The sequence below is a fragment of the Monodelphis domestica genome, chromosome 3 (assembly GCF_027887165.1).
Source record: "Monodelphis domestica isolate mMonDom1 chromosome 3, mMonDom1.pri, whole genome shotgun sequence".
Classification (NCBI taxonomy): domain Eukaryota; kingdom Metazoa; phylum Chordata; class Mammalia; order Didelphimorphia; family Didelphidae; genus Monodelphis; species Monodelphis domestica.
This window is the reverse complement of record NC_077229.1, coordinates 301,632,134-301,649,774: the sequence shown is the minus strand read 5'-3', so window position 1 is coordinate 301,649,774 and position 17,641 is coordinate 301,632,134. Positions and strand designations below refer to the sequence as shown.

Below are 17,641 nucleotides of genomic sequence, written 5' to 3'. Positions count from 1 at the left end.
GTCTTTTAATCTATTATTATTACTAGTTGTTCAGTGTAATGAAAAGAGAAGAAATTTTGAAGTCAGAGGCTGGATTTGAATATTGATTTTGCTACTTACCATACCTGTTCCATTCTGGACTAGTCATGTAAACTCCAGTCATTCTTTTCTTCCTCTGTAAAGTTCAAGATTTGGACTGAAGAATAGTTCAAGTTTCCTTTTCTAAAACCTACGATTAAAAGTGGCGCCTTTAAACAGCTTTTTAAAGGGATGTGTATAAATACATTTTTAATTTCATTTAAAGGGACTGTATAAATGTGCTATATTTAATCGTAGGATTTAAAGTTATCACGTTTATTTCACTGGGCTCTTCCAGATTACACTAGTAATATTAACATGTTTAATAAGAACGAATGAAAAAGAAATACTGCACTGAGATCTTTCACTTTACGATTGTCAGAGTTAACTAGAGCCTTCCTTATGTGTGAATCCTGGTGTTTAGCCACTGAAAGCAGGGAGCTCAGGAGTATCCGGACATGACTAAAATGCGTAAGGGACTGCCGGAGGTTCGTACCTTCATTTAACCCTGGCTGTGTTCCTTCTCCCCGGACTTCGTCTGAGCGAATAATAAAGGGAAATAGTGCCGAAGTTTGTCCAGAGCCCAGAAAGTCATTGGGTCCTTCGATTTTCGTGGTTTTGCGCTTTTTAAGAGATTTTATTTAATTTTCTTCGTTCAGGACCCTTGCTTCTCGTCTTTTGTTTGTGGGGGTAATGAATCTTAAGCCCTGGAAATCGTTGGGGGTGGGGAGGATGGGCTGGCTGAACCGAAACTAAGAGCCAAAAACCTGCTACAAAGTCCCTCACTACCTCTGCTCCTCCTCTATCCCCTAAATACTCGGTCTCTTTTTTTTTTTTAAGCATCTAATCGGTTCGATAGTGAGCACTGCCCTTCACCTTAGCTCCCCACTCCTATCCCTTCAGTGCATTGCTGTTCCCTTCCCCCATTTCTTCCCCGATAATCTCATTTGAGTTTTTCCGCCAATATGCAGATTCACTATAATCAATGAAAGAGGTCAATCAGAAAGATAGAAAAGGTTGGGAAAGAGATAGTCTTCCCTTAACTTTTCAAGGAAGACATGACCCCCAAGGTTGGTCTTGGGCTGCTTAAGGTTGTTCTGTCTGCACTCCCCAAAACCAGAATTCCAGGAAGAAAATACTTGTCCCCAGTGGATCTAAGTTCTTAAAACTCCTTACTCATTCTCAAGTTTTCCTGGAACTTCTGGAGGCTCGACTCCTGTTCCTTGCCCGTCCTTCCATCTTCCCTTCCATCCCGTGTCATTCTCTGTTCATTCCAGGACTTCGGATTCACTGAGAAAATTTAGGGGAGCTGTAATAGGGGACCTGAGAGAATTGGAAATGGTGGGAGACCGGAAGAAGATCTGAGCAGGAAGAGTGTTGGCAGAGGTGGCATTTCTATCATGACTGCTCCGATTTAAGTGGCCTTCTTTAAAAAGCACATTTTAAAGGGGGGAGGATACAATATGAAGCATTTCACCCACTGTTAAGGGCTGAGAGAGGCTGAGTTGTCCATTATTTCGTGTTGTAAAGGGATTGGAGGTAGTCATAATAGAAATATTATTCTTATATTTGATGAGTTGATAGAAATAGCTTTGTGACAAGTTGCTACTATTGTTCTTTCATGTGTGATGAAACATAAAAAATAGACCATTATGCAGACAGATAAATATTGGCTTTTTGTAATTAAATAAAAGTGTTGAAATGTAAGTTCTTCTATAGGCTTCATTTTGTTGTTTTATTGTCCTGAGCTGAACCTAGAAGGATAGGAAGGATTTCAAGAGATGGTAATGATTCTTCTGACTTGCCAGGCATAAACGTCAGCAAGAAAAAAACTGAGCAGTAGGGAAGAGCAAAACTTGTCTTAGAAGGAATGTATACATGCATACCTGACAATATGTCCTCATTCTCTATCCACTCTCTTTCATTTGTTTTTCTCTTCCCTCTTCATATCCACGTCTCTCTCCTTTCTCTCCTTCTTCTCTTCCCCCTACCCCCAAAAGGACAATAACAACCAGTTTACCCCATACACAACTAGATCTAATTCTTTTGAATCAAATTAGATAGCATATGGAAAGTACTTTGTAACTTTAAAGCACTAAATGTTGAGTTAATGTCATTCAACCTTGCCCTCCAAACATCTGAGTAGGAACTAAAGTCTCTGGATTGACAGGGTCATCAATTTCAGGATGGAAAGGATGCCAGAGAGAATTTTCTAGTGATCAACTCTCTCATTCTACAAATGAAGAAACTGAGATTCAAAGTACTTACATGACTTGTCCAAGGTCACACAGGTGGTATGGTGCCAGAGGTGATATTTGAACTCAGTTCTAACTCCAAAGCCACTGTTCTTTCCATTGCACATATCAACAGATCACAATCCCCCCAAAGAGGTCATTTTCATTTCCCCAAAAATTTTCCTTTGTCAAAAATGAACTTTAAAGAGAAATGTCAGAGACTTGTTTCTAAAACCCTTAGGAAAAGACAGAAACACTAACACTGACAACTTATTCTCTTCTTTGGGGATTTTACTGTTCTGTCAGTCTTAAGATCCAAATCAATGAAGTGAAAGTCTGCTTTAATGCCTCAAACTGATATGTCTGGAAAATGAGGGTTGGTTGGTCAAGATCATGACTATGGGAGAGAAGGAAAATGTAGTTAGTACAGATAAGGGTAAGATGTGACTTATTATACTATTTTCCTGGATTTCTCAAGTGTAAGAGATATGTGAAGAGGGTGAGTAGTGACAAACTCAGTGATAAACTAGAATGACCACTGTGGGGCAGAAGATCTTTCATTGCAGTGAGGGAAGATGACCTTTATAAACATCTAGAAAAGACCATCACTAGGTTTTGATTCTTTGTTAAACTCAGCACAAAACCTGCAAGTAAGGAAAAATAGCAGAAAGGCTATAGGAGAAAAGAAAAAGGAGAAGAGGGGAGTGATAGACCAACAGAGAGCAGAGTGGAGGGGGTAGTGAATTTCTAAAAGGGAACTGGGAACCTGAATGAGGTGGGGAGAGAATAAAAAGGCACTACAGAACTTGATTTCAAAGAAATATTAAGTAGCTTTTTTTTTATCTCAAAGCGCTATTGCTATAATAACAAACCCAAAAAGAAAAAAAAAAACAGGAAAAGCACAATTCAAATACTCTTAATTTCAAAATGCAGAATTTTAATTTTTGTTTTTGCCAGTGTGTTCAGATGGCATATTTCAACACCCAATCTAATAAGGAAATTAAACATAATTTTATCCAGCTTTCTCATTTTATAGCAGAGAAAACAGATCCACAGAGACAGAGTGATTTATTTGCAAGGTCACAGAGCTATTGAAATCAGGACAGAATTTGTGGTCTTAATTTTTTTCATTTGACCAGGGAAGAAATTAAATGTGACCGAAGTTGACATTTAGTCAACCAGGCCACAAAACTAGCTAGATTCTGATGGGCAAGAACATAGTCTTGTTCTGATGGAACTTTAAGTCTAAAGAAGTGACTTCCTTAAACTACAAATGGCATTTTCTACACTAAGCAAAATGAATAGCTCATCTACCTTCAGTAAGACTTTAACTCATTTTTTTGGAAAGGCCCACTATGAAGTCTTGCTTAAAGGGTTAGTGTTTTAGGGGCTATGCATGGGGCTATGGTGCTGAGGGGAGTATAATTATATATTTATACTAGTCATAAAGCAGCCAGTAAGGAACCTTATGTTTAAGAAAATCCTTTGAATGAGAGAATATAGAACTCAATTTTTTTAAAGTAAGAAATGTTTGTTTAATGGTAATTAAGAAAAAATTTCATTTCATTTTTAAAAAAGAAAAGAATCCACCAAAGCTGAAATAGTAGTTATGGTATAAGTTTTGTAATTTAAAAAAATACATACATATATACACATATATGTATGTATGTATCTAAGAGAGGCAGGGAGAGCATGTAAAATTTGTAAGAGGAGGTTGAGGATATTTTATTTATACCATAAATAGGTCATGAGAACATGGGACTTTTAAGATAAGAACTTGAATTTGCATGTTTTAATATCTAAGGGCTTCCACATTCACTCTTGTTTGACTCTTTCACAACCTAAGTTAGGTAGTAAAAGTATTATTATCCCCTTTGCACTTAAGGAAACAGAGTCAGAAAGCTTGCTCAAAGTCATGCAACTAGCTAAATAACTGAACCTAAACTTAAATAGAGGTCCCCTGACTCCAAAGACAGTGTTCCTTTCATGCCATTGGACTACATACTTCTTTACATGAAGATGATCTAAATATCTCAGGAAAATTAAGTGCCAATATTATCATTTTCATGTTTACTTTGAGAAGGATGGTGTGCCCTAAACTTCATCTGATTCACAACCCAGCAACGGTAGACTGATTCTAACATTTGGGAAGAAATTTAAAAGTTTAAGCAAACTCTTTTTTTCTCTTTGGGAACTCTTTATTACTCCTGTCTTGGATAAGGAAAATTGTACCAAGAAGAAATATTGCCTATCTTATTCAATAATCTGGAATCAGGAAGAAATTGATGAAAGCATATTTTCATCAATAGGGAATAAGCTTTTTTTTTTTAATTAATTTGTTTGGAAAATACCTTTCCCTTTCTTTTAGCAGGTTGGTGAAAGGAAGGAGCAACTTTTTCCATGTGTTCTCTGGTTTTATAATTTTTTTCTCACCTTCCCCCCCCCCTTTTTTTTTTGGTCTATAGAGGAGGGGATAGTTGGGAGGAGGTAGGATAAAGAACATAATTTGAAACATGGAAAATATAGGTATAGGAATAATTTTTTTAAGGAAAGTGTGGATGTTAAAATCACTCTCCAAGTCACTGTTGAGAATTGAAGTCTAAAAATTTTAGTCAACTATGGAATTTAGAGTTTATCAATTAGGTATTTCAATTAGCTAAATTGGATTTAGCCAATCAATAGAGTGATTTAGCATTTTGCTACTCCACTGGAATATTATTTCTGTCCATTTCTGCCAGTGATTTCCTAAACTACTTTTTATTCTAGCTCTCTTCCCTGAAGTTTCTTATTTCAATGTAAAATTAATCTGTTTTATGAGAACCAGCATCTCAATGATTGCACCTCAAGTTTTCATTAATGATATAGATGATTTTGAGATTAAAATAAAAATTAAATTTGTCATTCTGAGTTCTAGCAAAAAGTCCTTCACTAACATTTTGTATGTCTTAAAAAAAACCTAATGATAATTCTATTTCTTGAGACTCTCCTATAAATTCTTAAAATTTTTAGGAAGAACACTTCTAATAATTTTATAAATCAAGGTAATAGGGGCAGCTAGAGTTACTCAGTGGACTAAGAGTCAGGTCTAGAACATGGAAGTCCTGGGTTCAAATTTGGCCCTAGACATTTCCTAACTGTTGTGAACCTGGGCAAGTCACTTAATCCTAATTGTCTAACCCTTACCACTCTTCTGCCTTGGAACCAGTACTAAGTATAGAGTCTAAGACAGAAGGTAAGGGTTTAAAAAAAAGTCTAGGCATAAGGCAATAAGGGCACAAAACAAGGTCTACCATGTGCCTGAGAAGAGAAAGAGATATATTTAAGAGTTGCTGTCAAAGTAAAATCTGCAATACTTGACAATAGAGTGGCTACAGGGAGGTGAGAGTTAGGAATTGAATGTAATACCTAGGTTGTGGACATGGGGTGACTAGAAGATTAGTATGCCTCTATAGCAATTGGGAAGTTTGGAAGAAGAAAAAGTTTGAGGTGGGAAAAGATAATGAGTTCTGGTTTGAATATATTCAGGTTAAAAGGTCTGAGAAATCCAAATCAATTAGGCATTACTTAAAAAATATCATCCAAAGAATCATTTCATCCTTTGGAAGGAAGTTGTTGTGGAATCATTTAAGGATCTCAAAACAATCACAAAAGCTATGTCCAACTTTCTATTTTTTCATTAACTTATAATTCTCATTCAGCATTTTTATTCTCTGCTTTTTTTCTCTGCTGGTACCTAATAACAATCCCCAAACCAGTCTTCTAAATTTACAACCAAAAGTTGTGTTATTTCTTCTGTAAATGAGGCAAGGCCCCCATTACAATTCCATTTTAAAGAAATCAAAAAATAATGTAACTATATCCTGGATTGGTGGTACTATAACTTTTCTTTACCTTCAAAATGGTGTAACACTAAAGTAAATACTGTGTTTCCTGATTATGTAAGCATAGGGGGGAAAAATGTGAGACCTCCAGCTAAAGAGGGGAGTGTGAGGAGGAATGATTTGCTTTGTTGCTTATTTGCCTCTTTAACCTTAGAAATCAAACCCTTAATTTTTAGTTATTTTTTGCTCCAGAAGAGAAAGGGCATGATCTTCCCAAGTATGCCTTTAAAAAAGGTAGCAAAGTACCTTATGAAAGAAATTCTGAACCTTTTTTTTACCACAGACCCCTTTAGCATAGTTTGATGAAACCTCCAGATCCCTTCTCAAAATATTTTTAAATACAAAAAATAGAAAATACGTAGGATTATAAAAAGGAAACCAATTATGCTGAAATCATATTATTTTTAAAATAAATTCACAGACCCTAGATTAAGAATCCTGGAGGAAGATATCAATTTAGAACAAGCAAGTGAAAATTTTTAAAGATTTCCTGCCATGCTAACTTTTCTGAATGAGCTTTACACATAAGAAATTTGTAGTAACTGGTTTTCTTAAGTCTAAAATCATATGAAGAATCATTTTTAAATGTCTGAGATCTAAGAGTTTCTTTCGTGCGTTCATTTGTGATCAAATATTTATAACAAGCACTAGCACTGTGGCCAGCCTAGTAGGAGCTACACAAATGCTTATTTCCTTCTTTTCTTATTTCCTCCCCTAAGGTACCTTTCCCAAACTCTTCCCCAAGCAAAAAAAAAAGGGGGAAGTTAGAAGAACATCATTTCTCAGATGAGATTCTCTCTAACTTCCATCCCTAGGAGTGGAGATGCAAAACCAGAACAAGTATTCAGTGTGTAGTGCCCACCCTTGCTTAAATCCTTAACTGCTGAACTTCCCACCATAATATATTCTCCCACAGCTTTGGCTCTTTTGGTCCTTTTCTCTTCTTCAATTTTATCTGCCATCCCTTGCTGTGATCCAAGATAGAAAACAAGTTGATGGCGTGGAAAAGGAATTTATTGATCTAATATTTCACCTGAAAACTAAATTTGCCTATTTCTTTAGATGACAATACTGCCACTCTACATATGACCATATGAAATGAAAGAGCAACTACCTCAGATTGATACTGATGTAAGTAATAAATAAAATATAGACAACATCAACTCTACCCTCTCATTTTCTTTTCTGCTCCCTCTCAGTCATCCATCCCATCTATACCTCTCTCCTTTCTACTATTTTTCCAAAATTCAAATCAAAATTGAGACGCACTTGGTTATGAAAACTATGTTCAAGTTAACAGAATGATAAAATTCAGGAATCAGTTTTGTGACACCCTTCCCAAAAACCATTTGCTTTTTCCAATCCCAGCCTGCCCTCCCTTCTGCCTAAGGCATTTATTGTTCTAATTCAAATTTTAACAACACATCAGCACAAGTACTACTACTTCCCATGTTGGGGAGGGGGATTTAAGTAACCATGTTAAAAGCTAAATGTTAAAAAAGAAATCTTAATAGAGGAAAACAAAAAAAATTTGGATTTTAAAGTTCAGGTTTACTATGAGGTAACTTAAATGCAAATATGGAACTAGAAGCAACATTAAGAGGATGCTTGGTCAATAATTAGGATTATTAAAACTGGTTGCATGGGGGGAAAAAAGCTTCATGGTTTAGAGATTTGAAAATGTTACCTGTTAAGTGTACTTGGTTCTGGGAAACAGCTAGGTAATAGCATTGTCAAAGACCAGAGAACACACAGAATATGATTAACAGGCAACTGTAAAAGGTCTTAAAACTCAGCTGCTAGTTAATAGGGCTTACCAAAATAAATTTATGTTGTTATTGATAATGTGATTATTAATTTCAATATGCAATCTACTTTAAATGCATTAAAAATTGAATCCATTAACTCAAAACAGAAATCAGTTCACTAACAATAGAAACTATCTTATATCTTAAAAACGAGTCTGAAAACCCAATATTACCTATGCCTATCATCAATGGGCCAATTATTTAGTATGGAAAAGTGTCTGCTAAAAAGTGGAATGTGAAATAAATTTCAGTCATGGCAGCTCATTGAATTACAAACTGATTTGATGGTATAGCCACATTTTACAGATCCTTATTTAAATTAGCATGTGTAATACATATGTACTCATTCCTAATAAAAGTCACTACCACATGAATGAAATACTTTCAATTCTTTTGAAATTAGTAATGAGTAATAAATTTCTGGGAACTCAAAACAATAGAAAAGTAAATTTCAGACTTTATTTTAAGTATTAATAAAAAGCCAAAAATATTCACTAACAATATGAATTTTTATAGCATGGGTGGCATTTTGGGTCACATTACTCAGAACAGGTAAAGTCCAATTTACAAATGGCAATTTTGACAATAACAACGAGGGGAAAAAACTATTGAGAGCAAATCCCTGATAGAATGAACCCCCAAAACCCTGCATTTTCTTTAGGAAATTGCTAAAATTAGTCAAATAAATTACCATAAATTAGGTGCCACGACAAGTTTCAATTAAAAAAAAAAACACAGAAAACACAAGAAGGGGAGGGGGAGGGAAAGGATTTCCTTAGCTCCTGCAGGAAGTGTGTAACACTGTTTATGCTGCTGGCCCACAGGCTGGAGGAGAGAGTGGGAGATGTGTCACCCATCTGGATAGTTGCAGTAATATACTGCAGAACTGGCATTAGACACAACAGAGGAAATGGCCCCATGATTGTCAGGTAAAGGGAGGCTAGAGTCATGTCCCTGGTAACTTAGCCCCAATTCTGGTTTGCACACAAAGTGCAGATATTGTTCAAATTCTGTACGGTCCTCCTCTGCAAGAAGCTCAGCAGGCTGGTTGCCATCCAGGCCATCCCTACAGGTCAGAGCCTCTGGAGGAGGAGAGGGCTGACTAGATCCTGACTGATGCTGCATCTGGAAGCCTCGGACACTGCCCCCAGCCTGGGGAGAGCCCATGGGACCATAATACATATGCAGAGGGTTGGAGGCGCCCATCAGACCCTGCAACGAGTGGGCCATAGGTTCCTGCATGTGTCTGTGGTGCATAGGACCCGAGTGAGGCTCAGCATGCACAGAGTACTCAGAGGACACAGGATAGCTGTAGGGCACTGTCTGGCAGTCTCCTTGAAGAGAAGAGGTGAAGAAAGCTGCATCTGGTTCCATGCCATCCATGGGAGAAGCCTCAGGGGTAGGCAGATTGTAGCTGTCAAACTGAGGGGGAGCTGGACCCAGGTTCTGGCAGTCCCGGTAGTGGCCCATCTGAGGAGGGAGCACTCCCTGACCTTGGTGGTAGGCCTGCTCATGAAATGGCAGTCCCAAGCTGTCCACACACACTCTGCCCTCTGGACCCAGGCCGGAGCCGGGCTGCTCGGGGAGACCATGGAGGAAGCCGCTCTCCACTCTTTTCAGTCTCTTCACCTGCTTCCTCCTCCGAGGTCGGTATTTGTAATTGGGGTGGTCCTGCATGTGCTGGACACGTAGTCGCTCAGCCTCCTCCACAAAGGGCCTCTTCTCAGCCAGAGATAAAGCCTTCCAGGACTTCCCTGCAAGGACAGGGGAAGGAAGAGAGAGCAGACTTGGTCATTCTCCACTAGCTGGCAGTGCCCACCCTCTACTCTTCCAATAAGTCCGTTAAAAGGAAAGGCAGAAAAGAGAATAACAACCTCTAGGAATTACATCCGAGGAAGGAGAAACCTTTCTTTAAGGAGAGGACAACCCTTAGTGTAAAAAAAAAAGAAAAAAAAACACGGCTAAATTTCTTAACCTGAGAAGCGTCGTAATCCGAACCCTCCTGCCCTTTCCAAATATCCCTTACTTTTCCAGTATGAACTCTAGTACTTTTCTCCTTTTCCTCCTCTATTTCTGTCCCTCTGCCACGGAATGCCTAGAATTAGGAATCTGCCCTATTTCAGAAGAGAAAGCAAAAATTGTTCCAAGCAATATACAGCCCGAAAATAGCCTCCCCCGAAAATTCCGGTGACCTGCGCAACGGGGACTAGAAGGGCAAAATGAAGTTTCAAGACCGGGAAAATCAATTTAAAGGGTAGAAGAGGAGTAGAGGGAAAGGAGGGACAGCTGGAAAGAGGAAAGCGAACATGGAATCCCAACTCACCCAACATCTTGCTCAGTTCGGCATTGTGCAGGTCGGGATTCTGCTGCGCCAGACGCTTGCGCTCGTCCTTGGCCCAAACCATAAACGCGTTCATGGGCCGCCGGATGCGGGACTCCCCTTTACCGCGGCCAGAAGTGCCCACAGCTGCAACGGTCCCGCTGCCCCCGGTCCCAGGGCCCGACCCGGACTCGCTCTTGACCTTCATCTCCCCAAGGGGGCTCAGAGACTCTGCCCAAGGGCAGGGGCCCATCCCGGCCATCATCATGGGCAGCGTACACCTGGCCTGGCTCTGGTCGTCACTGGCGTACCCCGCATCCGGGCTGCTCATGGCTCTCCCGCCCAGACCGCGCGCCCCCACGCCCTCAGCCGGGACACGACGGTTACCCCCGTGGCCAGTCGGAGACAAGATGGAGAGTGCGACGGCCAGTGAAAATCTATCGGTCTCTTAGGAAGCCCCGACTGCAGGGACCAAGTCACCTCAGGAACCAGCGCCCCCAACTGCCACCGCCACACTGCGAGAGTCCTCCCCTCAACTGCTCCCCTTTCTACACCCAAACGACCAATGAAGCTCCAGGGGCGGGGCGACTCCCACGAGGTGTCAGACGCCCCTCCCTGACCAAGGCTCTGGGCCACCTCTCTGGCCACAAGCTGTCGCTGAAGCTTGCCAGGCTTTACCTGAGCAGGTGTGAACTGGAGGGAACCAGACATCCAGGCACCGGAAAATGGGGACTTCAGTTTTTGAATTGATTGCACAAGCTTCAGGATTTTCAAAAGTTATAACCTTTTTCAATTAAAAATAAATAAATACTAGTGCTTGTGGACAAAACCTCCTTTGCTCTTTTTAAATGAAGTACAAAAGCACTTGTATTTTCTTTTAAATAAAGTCTGAAACGATCTGCTTATTTGGCCGACTTTGGGATGTCTTCATTTCCTTCTAGAGAAATAGCTTAGGTATCTTCTTCAGAGGTGCTTGTTTGGGCGTCTTTAAAGTCGCCGGTGAAAAATACAGAATAAAAGTCCTCCCTCCTACTTAAATTCTTATTGCTTCCCTTCGACAATGCTTTATTTCCATGTTGATTCATATGACATAAAACAAAATTAATATTTTGTAGACTGAAATCTCTCCCAATTCAACTGAAATGTATACTTCTTTTAGCTCCTAGGCTATTCAAAAACAAGGAGAGAGGAAGGTACAAAGTTTAGCTATAATTGTTTTAAAATTTCATGCCCTTTTTCTAGAAGAGAAATCATAATAGTATGTTTGTGACTGGAAAATTGTTTCAAATGTTTTCTTAACTGTAAATAGATTGTTTCAAGGCATTTCTTCCACATCCCTAATAAATAATGTAAACTGCCTTTGGTATCTGAAGTCTGAGTCAGAGATGTGAGTTTTATGGGTCTAGACTTGAATATTTTCAGAATTTACTCCAGGCTGCTATTAAATCCAGCACTTATCTGGAAATGTCCAGGTGTAAACAGGAGATCAGAGAGCCTTATTTGGGTAAGGACAGCTTTGTTTGGACTATAGTTATTACAAACTAACTTTAGCACTCAAGGTGGCTTTCAGTAGTCAGACTGCTGTCAGCCAATGTCTGCTACCCTTTGTTTTATGTCCTATTTAAAATATGAATGCCTTTATTAAAATAAATAATTTAACATCAACAAAAAGAACTGGAATACCAGACCTGAAATTTGAGGTTGGAAAAAATAAATTTCTAATTCTGTCTTCAGAACTCCAGAACCGTAAAGACTAGGTGATAAATATATAGATCTAAATGGTGGGGGTGGGCATGGGAGAAGGTGGCTTGGGTTTTTTGTTTTTTGTGTTTTTTGGTTTGGGGTTGTTTTGTTTGTTTATTTGTTTTAATTCAGCATCTAAACCCAATCAGAATAAAAGATCCGGGAAGTTTATGCCTCACCACCCCAACCTTTTCCTTCGGTTTGCCCAAACACCTTCAATTTTGAGAAAGGTTTTGGGGTTTTTTTCCCTTACTTTCAAAAAAATCATCTGGAAATGAAAAAAAGCACAGAATGCTCTTCAGCTCAGAAGTTGATGTTATCCCATTTTGTGTGATGTTACAGTCCAAAAGGGGACCAGTTACACAGCTTCAGAAATTCTGTTCTGTTATGTCACCTGAATGTCAGCATTAAGTGGGAAAGGGTTTTACTCTAGTTTCATCATTTCAGTTCGAAAAACAAGGTGCTTCTTTAGAGAATCCCTTCCCAAAAGGGATATTTCTCCCATCCAATTTCCCAAGGCATGGATAACAATAACAAAGGTGCTACTTCTGAGCTTTGAATTCTCATTCCCGTAATTCTCCTGAAGACTTCTTTTCCCCTTCTCTTCCCACCTCCCCATTCAGAAAGAGTGTCTGGGCTAGATTTTAAGAGGTGTCTCTAAAAGAAAGACAAATGAAACAAAATCTATAAATAGTTCAATATTTGGATTCTTAAGCTCTGATCTGTGAAGTTTTTTTTTTAATTTTGATAGTTAATTCAATATAATTGAGTTCTTTATAATCACGTGCATTCAATTTTATGCATTTACAAAAGCAGTTATCTGAAGGAATCCAATGGGTTTCACCAGATTGACCTAAGGAAAAATAACATAAAGGTTAAGATTCCTATTTTAGAAAGTAGAGATATTAGCTTAAAGAATTGCAAAAGTATTATTTTAACTAGGTAAATTTGAAAAGAAATGGCCTTCCAAATAATTTTTACAATGGTGGTTTTATTGGTGGGTTTTGTAACATAGTTTTAAATTTTATTTTAAGTTAACTGAGAAACTAATCCTAAAAACATTTTTAGGACTATACAATTATATAAGGCAGGGCATCAAAAATTCACTAGGACCACCAGTTTCTGATACTGGTTTTTTAAAGTATTAATTCTACAGAAATATGCTGGTTGTTTAGGTTAGTGGTCATGCAAACATACAGCTGCTTCTAATTTAACTTGCTGACTAGTAGTCTGTATCATGATAGCTAACTTTGAGGGAATCTTCCTTAATAGAGACAGGTGGACTAAAGAGAATTATTCAAATTACATATACGGGGAAAAGGGAATCATCCTGAATTCAAGGAAAGAATAATGGACAGTTAGATTTCTTAATAAATCCTTCTGAAGACCCTTTTTAAAAAACTGGGCACCAAAAGTAAATTTTCTAGAGATGAGAAATCAGCTTCATATATCCATTGACTTACATTCGGACATTTTCTTCACTTTGGTGCTCTACTTCATAAACATTGCTAGAATAAAACGAAACCCGCCCGGAAAGGAAAATTTTAAAGAGAGACAAAGCAAACTTTACAGCCAGCAATGACTATCCTATTAACATCTCGCAACTAGTCTCCCAATAGCTAATTACACAAAATCTCTGGCCCAATTAGCGTAACGAGAAATCAAATGGGATTACTATACCAAAGCTTTATCAGGATCTTCAGCTTTCACCTCCTTTCTATAATACTATCACCCTTCCAGAGTCCAGCATTGGTCTAATTCAGTCTTTGAGAAGAAATTCCCCATGTCTGTTTAGCCCTGACTTCCAATCCCTGCTCCCTTTGGCATTAATTCTTTTCTGATAACTGTACCGTCGTTTCTTTTGGACCTTATCAAACCCTGTAGTTTGTTGTGAGGAATCATTTCTATTTCAGTCCCATTACTAACCGTAGCGATGGAAGTGGTCAAGTGTTATCACAGCCAGCCACAAATGCCACATGAAAAGCAGCAAACATCCGGAGTGCTTCCTGAAAACCAGTTTTTCTCAACACTGGAGGATTTTTGTTTTGTTTTGTTTTGTTTCTTTGGTGAGGCAGGGAGTTTCAGTAAAAAAAAAAAATACACACACACACACACACACACAGCATACACTATGCCCAAATAAATGCTAGCATTTTACATTTGCACCTTCTTGCCTCTGCTAGATTGCTTTGAGTCCCTCAATGGATGAAGGTCCTAGACTCTACTATAGCAGCAGCACAAACCGGCCTCAGCAGGGGGTCGGAAATAACTAATTTAAAGGGAAGGGGGATACCTGTATGGAAGTATCATTCTGCAAATAGCCCCGGTTAGCCATCAGTGTTACGTAGAGGAAAGCCCTGTGCCCAGCTCAGCCAGCTAAATACTGAGGAGCTCTTTGGGAAAAGCCAAACAGATTTTTAAAAAATATATTTTTGAGACCAACTCATGAATTTACCCGTCTTCTAGGACGAAACAAAACAGACACGCTGAATGCTGGGTGCACTTTTGTGTTTTTTTGCAGCCGGACTTTTGGGGGCTCCACCGCAGAGATTCGGGTTGGCTCAAGATTGTTTGGAAAGACTATGTAGATGCCGCTCTACGACTACCCGGAGTGTGGGAATAAACAATAGCCCTCAAGGAACAGTAAAAATACGATCTGCGCTTTTAAATGGGGGAGTTGTGGGTGGTGGGTTCCTCCGCTAAGCCGCGATCAATCTCTTGGGAACAACACCAAGTGAGAGCTTATAGAGCTCCGTGGTCTCTTGGTCATTCCAGAATGGAGCAAAGGTCTCCCCCTTTCCCCCGCCCCCCTCCAGGTAGGAGCCAGAGACCCTATGCAGACCTCAGGGCAGGGCAAAATTGAGCTGCCAGATTGCCGATGCACATCTAGGTCCGTCCCCTTTTCGTCCCGCCTCTCCCTGCTTTAGCCCCCTCCTTCAGGAACCACCCTCCCCTCCTTTGTCCACACACCCCAGCCTGGTTCGAAACCCAACCTGCTGCAGGCGAAAGTGGTGTGGAGAGTGGGTCCCCAGCGTAGCTGGACTGGTGGCTGGAGAAGAGGGGCTAGTGAAGCAACTGGTTGGGTCAGAGAGAAGAGAGAGGAACGGAATATCCCTCAGGAAGAGGGATCCTCACTTGAGGATAGGTTGGCATCTTCGGGATCTCTGACTCTTCCTCTGCAGTTATCCACCCTGTCCCCTGCACCCAGGTTTTCTACCAGTGTCGTTTTTTTCACTTTAGCTTCCGAATTCCTAAACATTTTCTAGGGCTTTTCCCTTCTATCCCATTTCATTGTGCTTCACGCACAGAATCCATTCCCCTTTGCCCGGCTACCCTAGTTTTATTCGCTCTTCCTTTGACTCCAGATTCCCGGTTTTGCCCTCCCCAACCTTCTCTCTGACTACATTTGCTTGGCCCTAAATTGCAGAGGGAGAATACAGGTCTGCATCCCTGCTCCTTCTTGGTTCCGTTGGGAGGCTGTACCCGCGAAGCAGGAAATGCGTTATTCCCGCCTGCTTCCCTCCTCAGAAATTTAGCTTTGGGACTGGTTCTCACTATCACGCCTCCTCTCCTTACTCACATATCCCTCAATGGTCTCTGGGGTGCTATTAGGTCGCTATCGATTCCTAGAGTGTACTCTTGGAGTGAGGGGGCGGGGAAGGGCGGGATATATGTCTTCTTCTGGGGTACTGACCACTGAACTTCCCCTGTCTCTTCCAGCTGCGGCTCCAGCGGTTTTTCCTTATATTCCCCTGCAAGGTGCTCGCCGGGGCTCGCCTGGACTACCAGAGGGTGAAAGCAAAAGAGGCAATTATAGGGAAATTCTCAAGACTCAGAAAGGTCAAGGCAATATCCATGATCATGTTACTTATTAACATTATGAATATGGGCAGTCCCAAGAAAACACTTGCAAGTAGAAGTTCCAAAATGTCTTTAGATCAAAGGGGGCGGGAATTCTAAGTAAAAGAGGGTTTATTTACTGTCAAAACTATCTGGGATTAAACCCTGCCTTTGACAACGTTTTGTGATTCTCGAACTTAACTTGCCTGAGTTTCAGCTCTCATTTGTAAAATGAGGGATGGATTCGAACTCTGAGGCACCTTCCAATTCTAAATCTATGATTTGACTGGTCTTACTTATTTCAAGCAATATTTTATACGACCAAATTTCTGTACAACTAAAAAATCTGAGCAGTTCTTTAGAGATTTGGGAGGAGGGGTTGGTAATCAGAAGTGTATGGACAACTTTTTTAATGTTTTTAAATATAAGAAAAAATTCATAAAAGTATATATGCACTTTTTTCTCAGACAAATGGAATTACTTTAATCATTAAAATTGCCTTAACATTTTTTTTAAAGATCTCCCTTGCAATTTTGAGGGACAGAATGGTTTTCAGGGAAAGATAATTATAAAAAACAACAACAACAAACCTATATTCAGAGTTACAGACTGGGGTTTCAGGCCCTAATTCAGTTCTTCCTAAAGCATGTTGCTAGCAAGTAAGTTTACCTCTATGATTTACAGTTTTTAAAAAATGGGAATCATCATTCTTAAACCTATGTCAAGGGATTGTTGTGAGAAAAGCATCTTATAAACTTTAAACCATTATAAAAATATCAATTACTATTATCAGAGTCTTAAAGCAAGCAAATCAATTAGATGATATTTCTCGTTCCCTTCCCATACCATCCAATAGTCTCAAAAACCTTTCTATTGTAACTTCCTTTGAAGAAAAATAGATGGTAAGTGGTATCAACCTCATTTGTGCAAAACTGGGGAAGGGGCAACAAACAAGCATCAATTTTCACACCTTCATCCTCACAAAATAAATAGAAAAACAAAATCCTTACAATAAACCTGCAGTCAAAACATCAAATTCCCACATTGTCTATCACCAAAAATGTGTGTCATGCTATATATTTGATCTTTCTGTCAAAATATGGGTAGCATTCTGCATTGTCAGTCTATTGGGATCATGGTTGGTCATTGAATTGATTAAAATTGAATCTTTAAAAATTTGGTTTTTACAATACTGTCATTATTGTATAAATTGGTCTGGTTCTTTCTACTATGTTTTGCATCAGCTCATATACCTCTTCCCATTTTTCTGAATGGTCCCTTTCATCATTTATTACTGCACAATAGTATTCAATTACCATTCATATACCATACTTTTTTCAGCCATTCTTCAACAGTTGGACATATCTTTCATTTCTAGCTCTTTGACACCACACACAAAAAAGAGGTTTTTATAAATATTTGTGTACAAAGAGACCAATATCTATCTTTTTTATTCTCAAGGTATAGGCCTAGTAGTGGGGGGGTGGGGGGGAGGAGGGTTAAACCCTTATTTTCTGTCTTAGTATTGATACTAAATATCAGTTCCAAGGCAGAAAATGGGTAAGGGCTAGTCAACTGGAATTAAGTGACTTTCCCAGGGTCACACAGCTGTGAAGTGCCTGAGGCCAGATGTGAACCCAAGAACTCCCATCTCCAGATCTGGCTCTCTATCCACTGAATCACCTCACTGCCCCTAGCAATGTTATTTATGTATAAAAAATATATGCACAATTTAATAACTTTTAGGAAATAATGCCA

General features: G+C 39.4%; 1 protein-coding gene across 1 annotated transcript; it reads right to left on the bottom strand.

Annotated features, from left to right (window-relative positions):
• Positions 1 to 8,419: 8,419 nt before the first annotated feature.
• LOC100030119 (SRY-box transcription factor 17) lies at positions 8,420 to 13,877 on the bottom strand. Its single transcript, XM_001379669.5, has 2 exons — positions 10,304 to 13,877; positions 8,420 to 9,734 (listed from the first exon to the last, which is right to left on the bottom strand). The coding sequence occupies exons 1-2, from the start codon at positions 10,629 to 10,631 to the stop codon at positions 8,830 to 8,832; spliced, it is 1,233 nt and encodes a 410-aa protein (XP_001379706.1). The 5' UTR covers positions 10,632 to 13,877; the 3' UTR covers positions 8,420 to 8,829.
• Between the last annotated feature and the right edge of the window lie 3,764 nt (positions 13,878 to 17,641).

Coding starts and splice junctions, on each gene's coding strand:
- LOC100030119 (XM_001379669.5), bottom strand. CDS start 10,631: ATGAGCAGCCCGGATGCGGGGTACGCCAGTGACGACCAGAGCCAGGCC. Junction 9,735..10,303: donor CGAACTGAGCAAGATGTTGG/GTGAGTTGGGAT, acceptor CTGTCCTTGCAG/GGAAGTCCTGGAAGGCTTTA.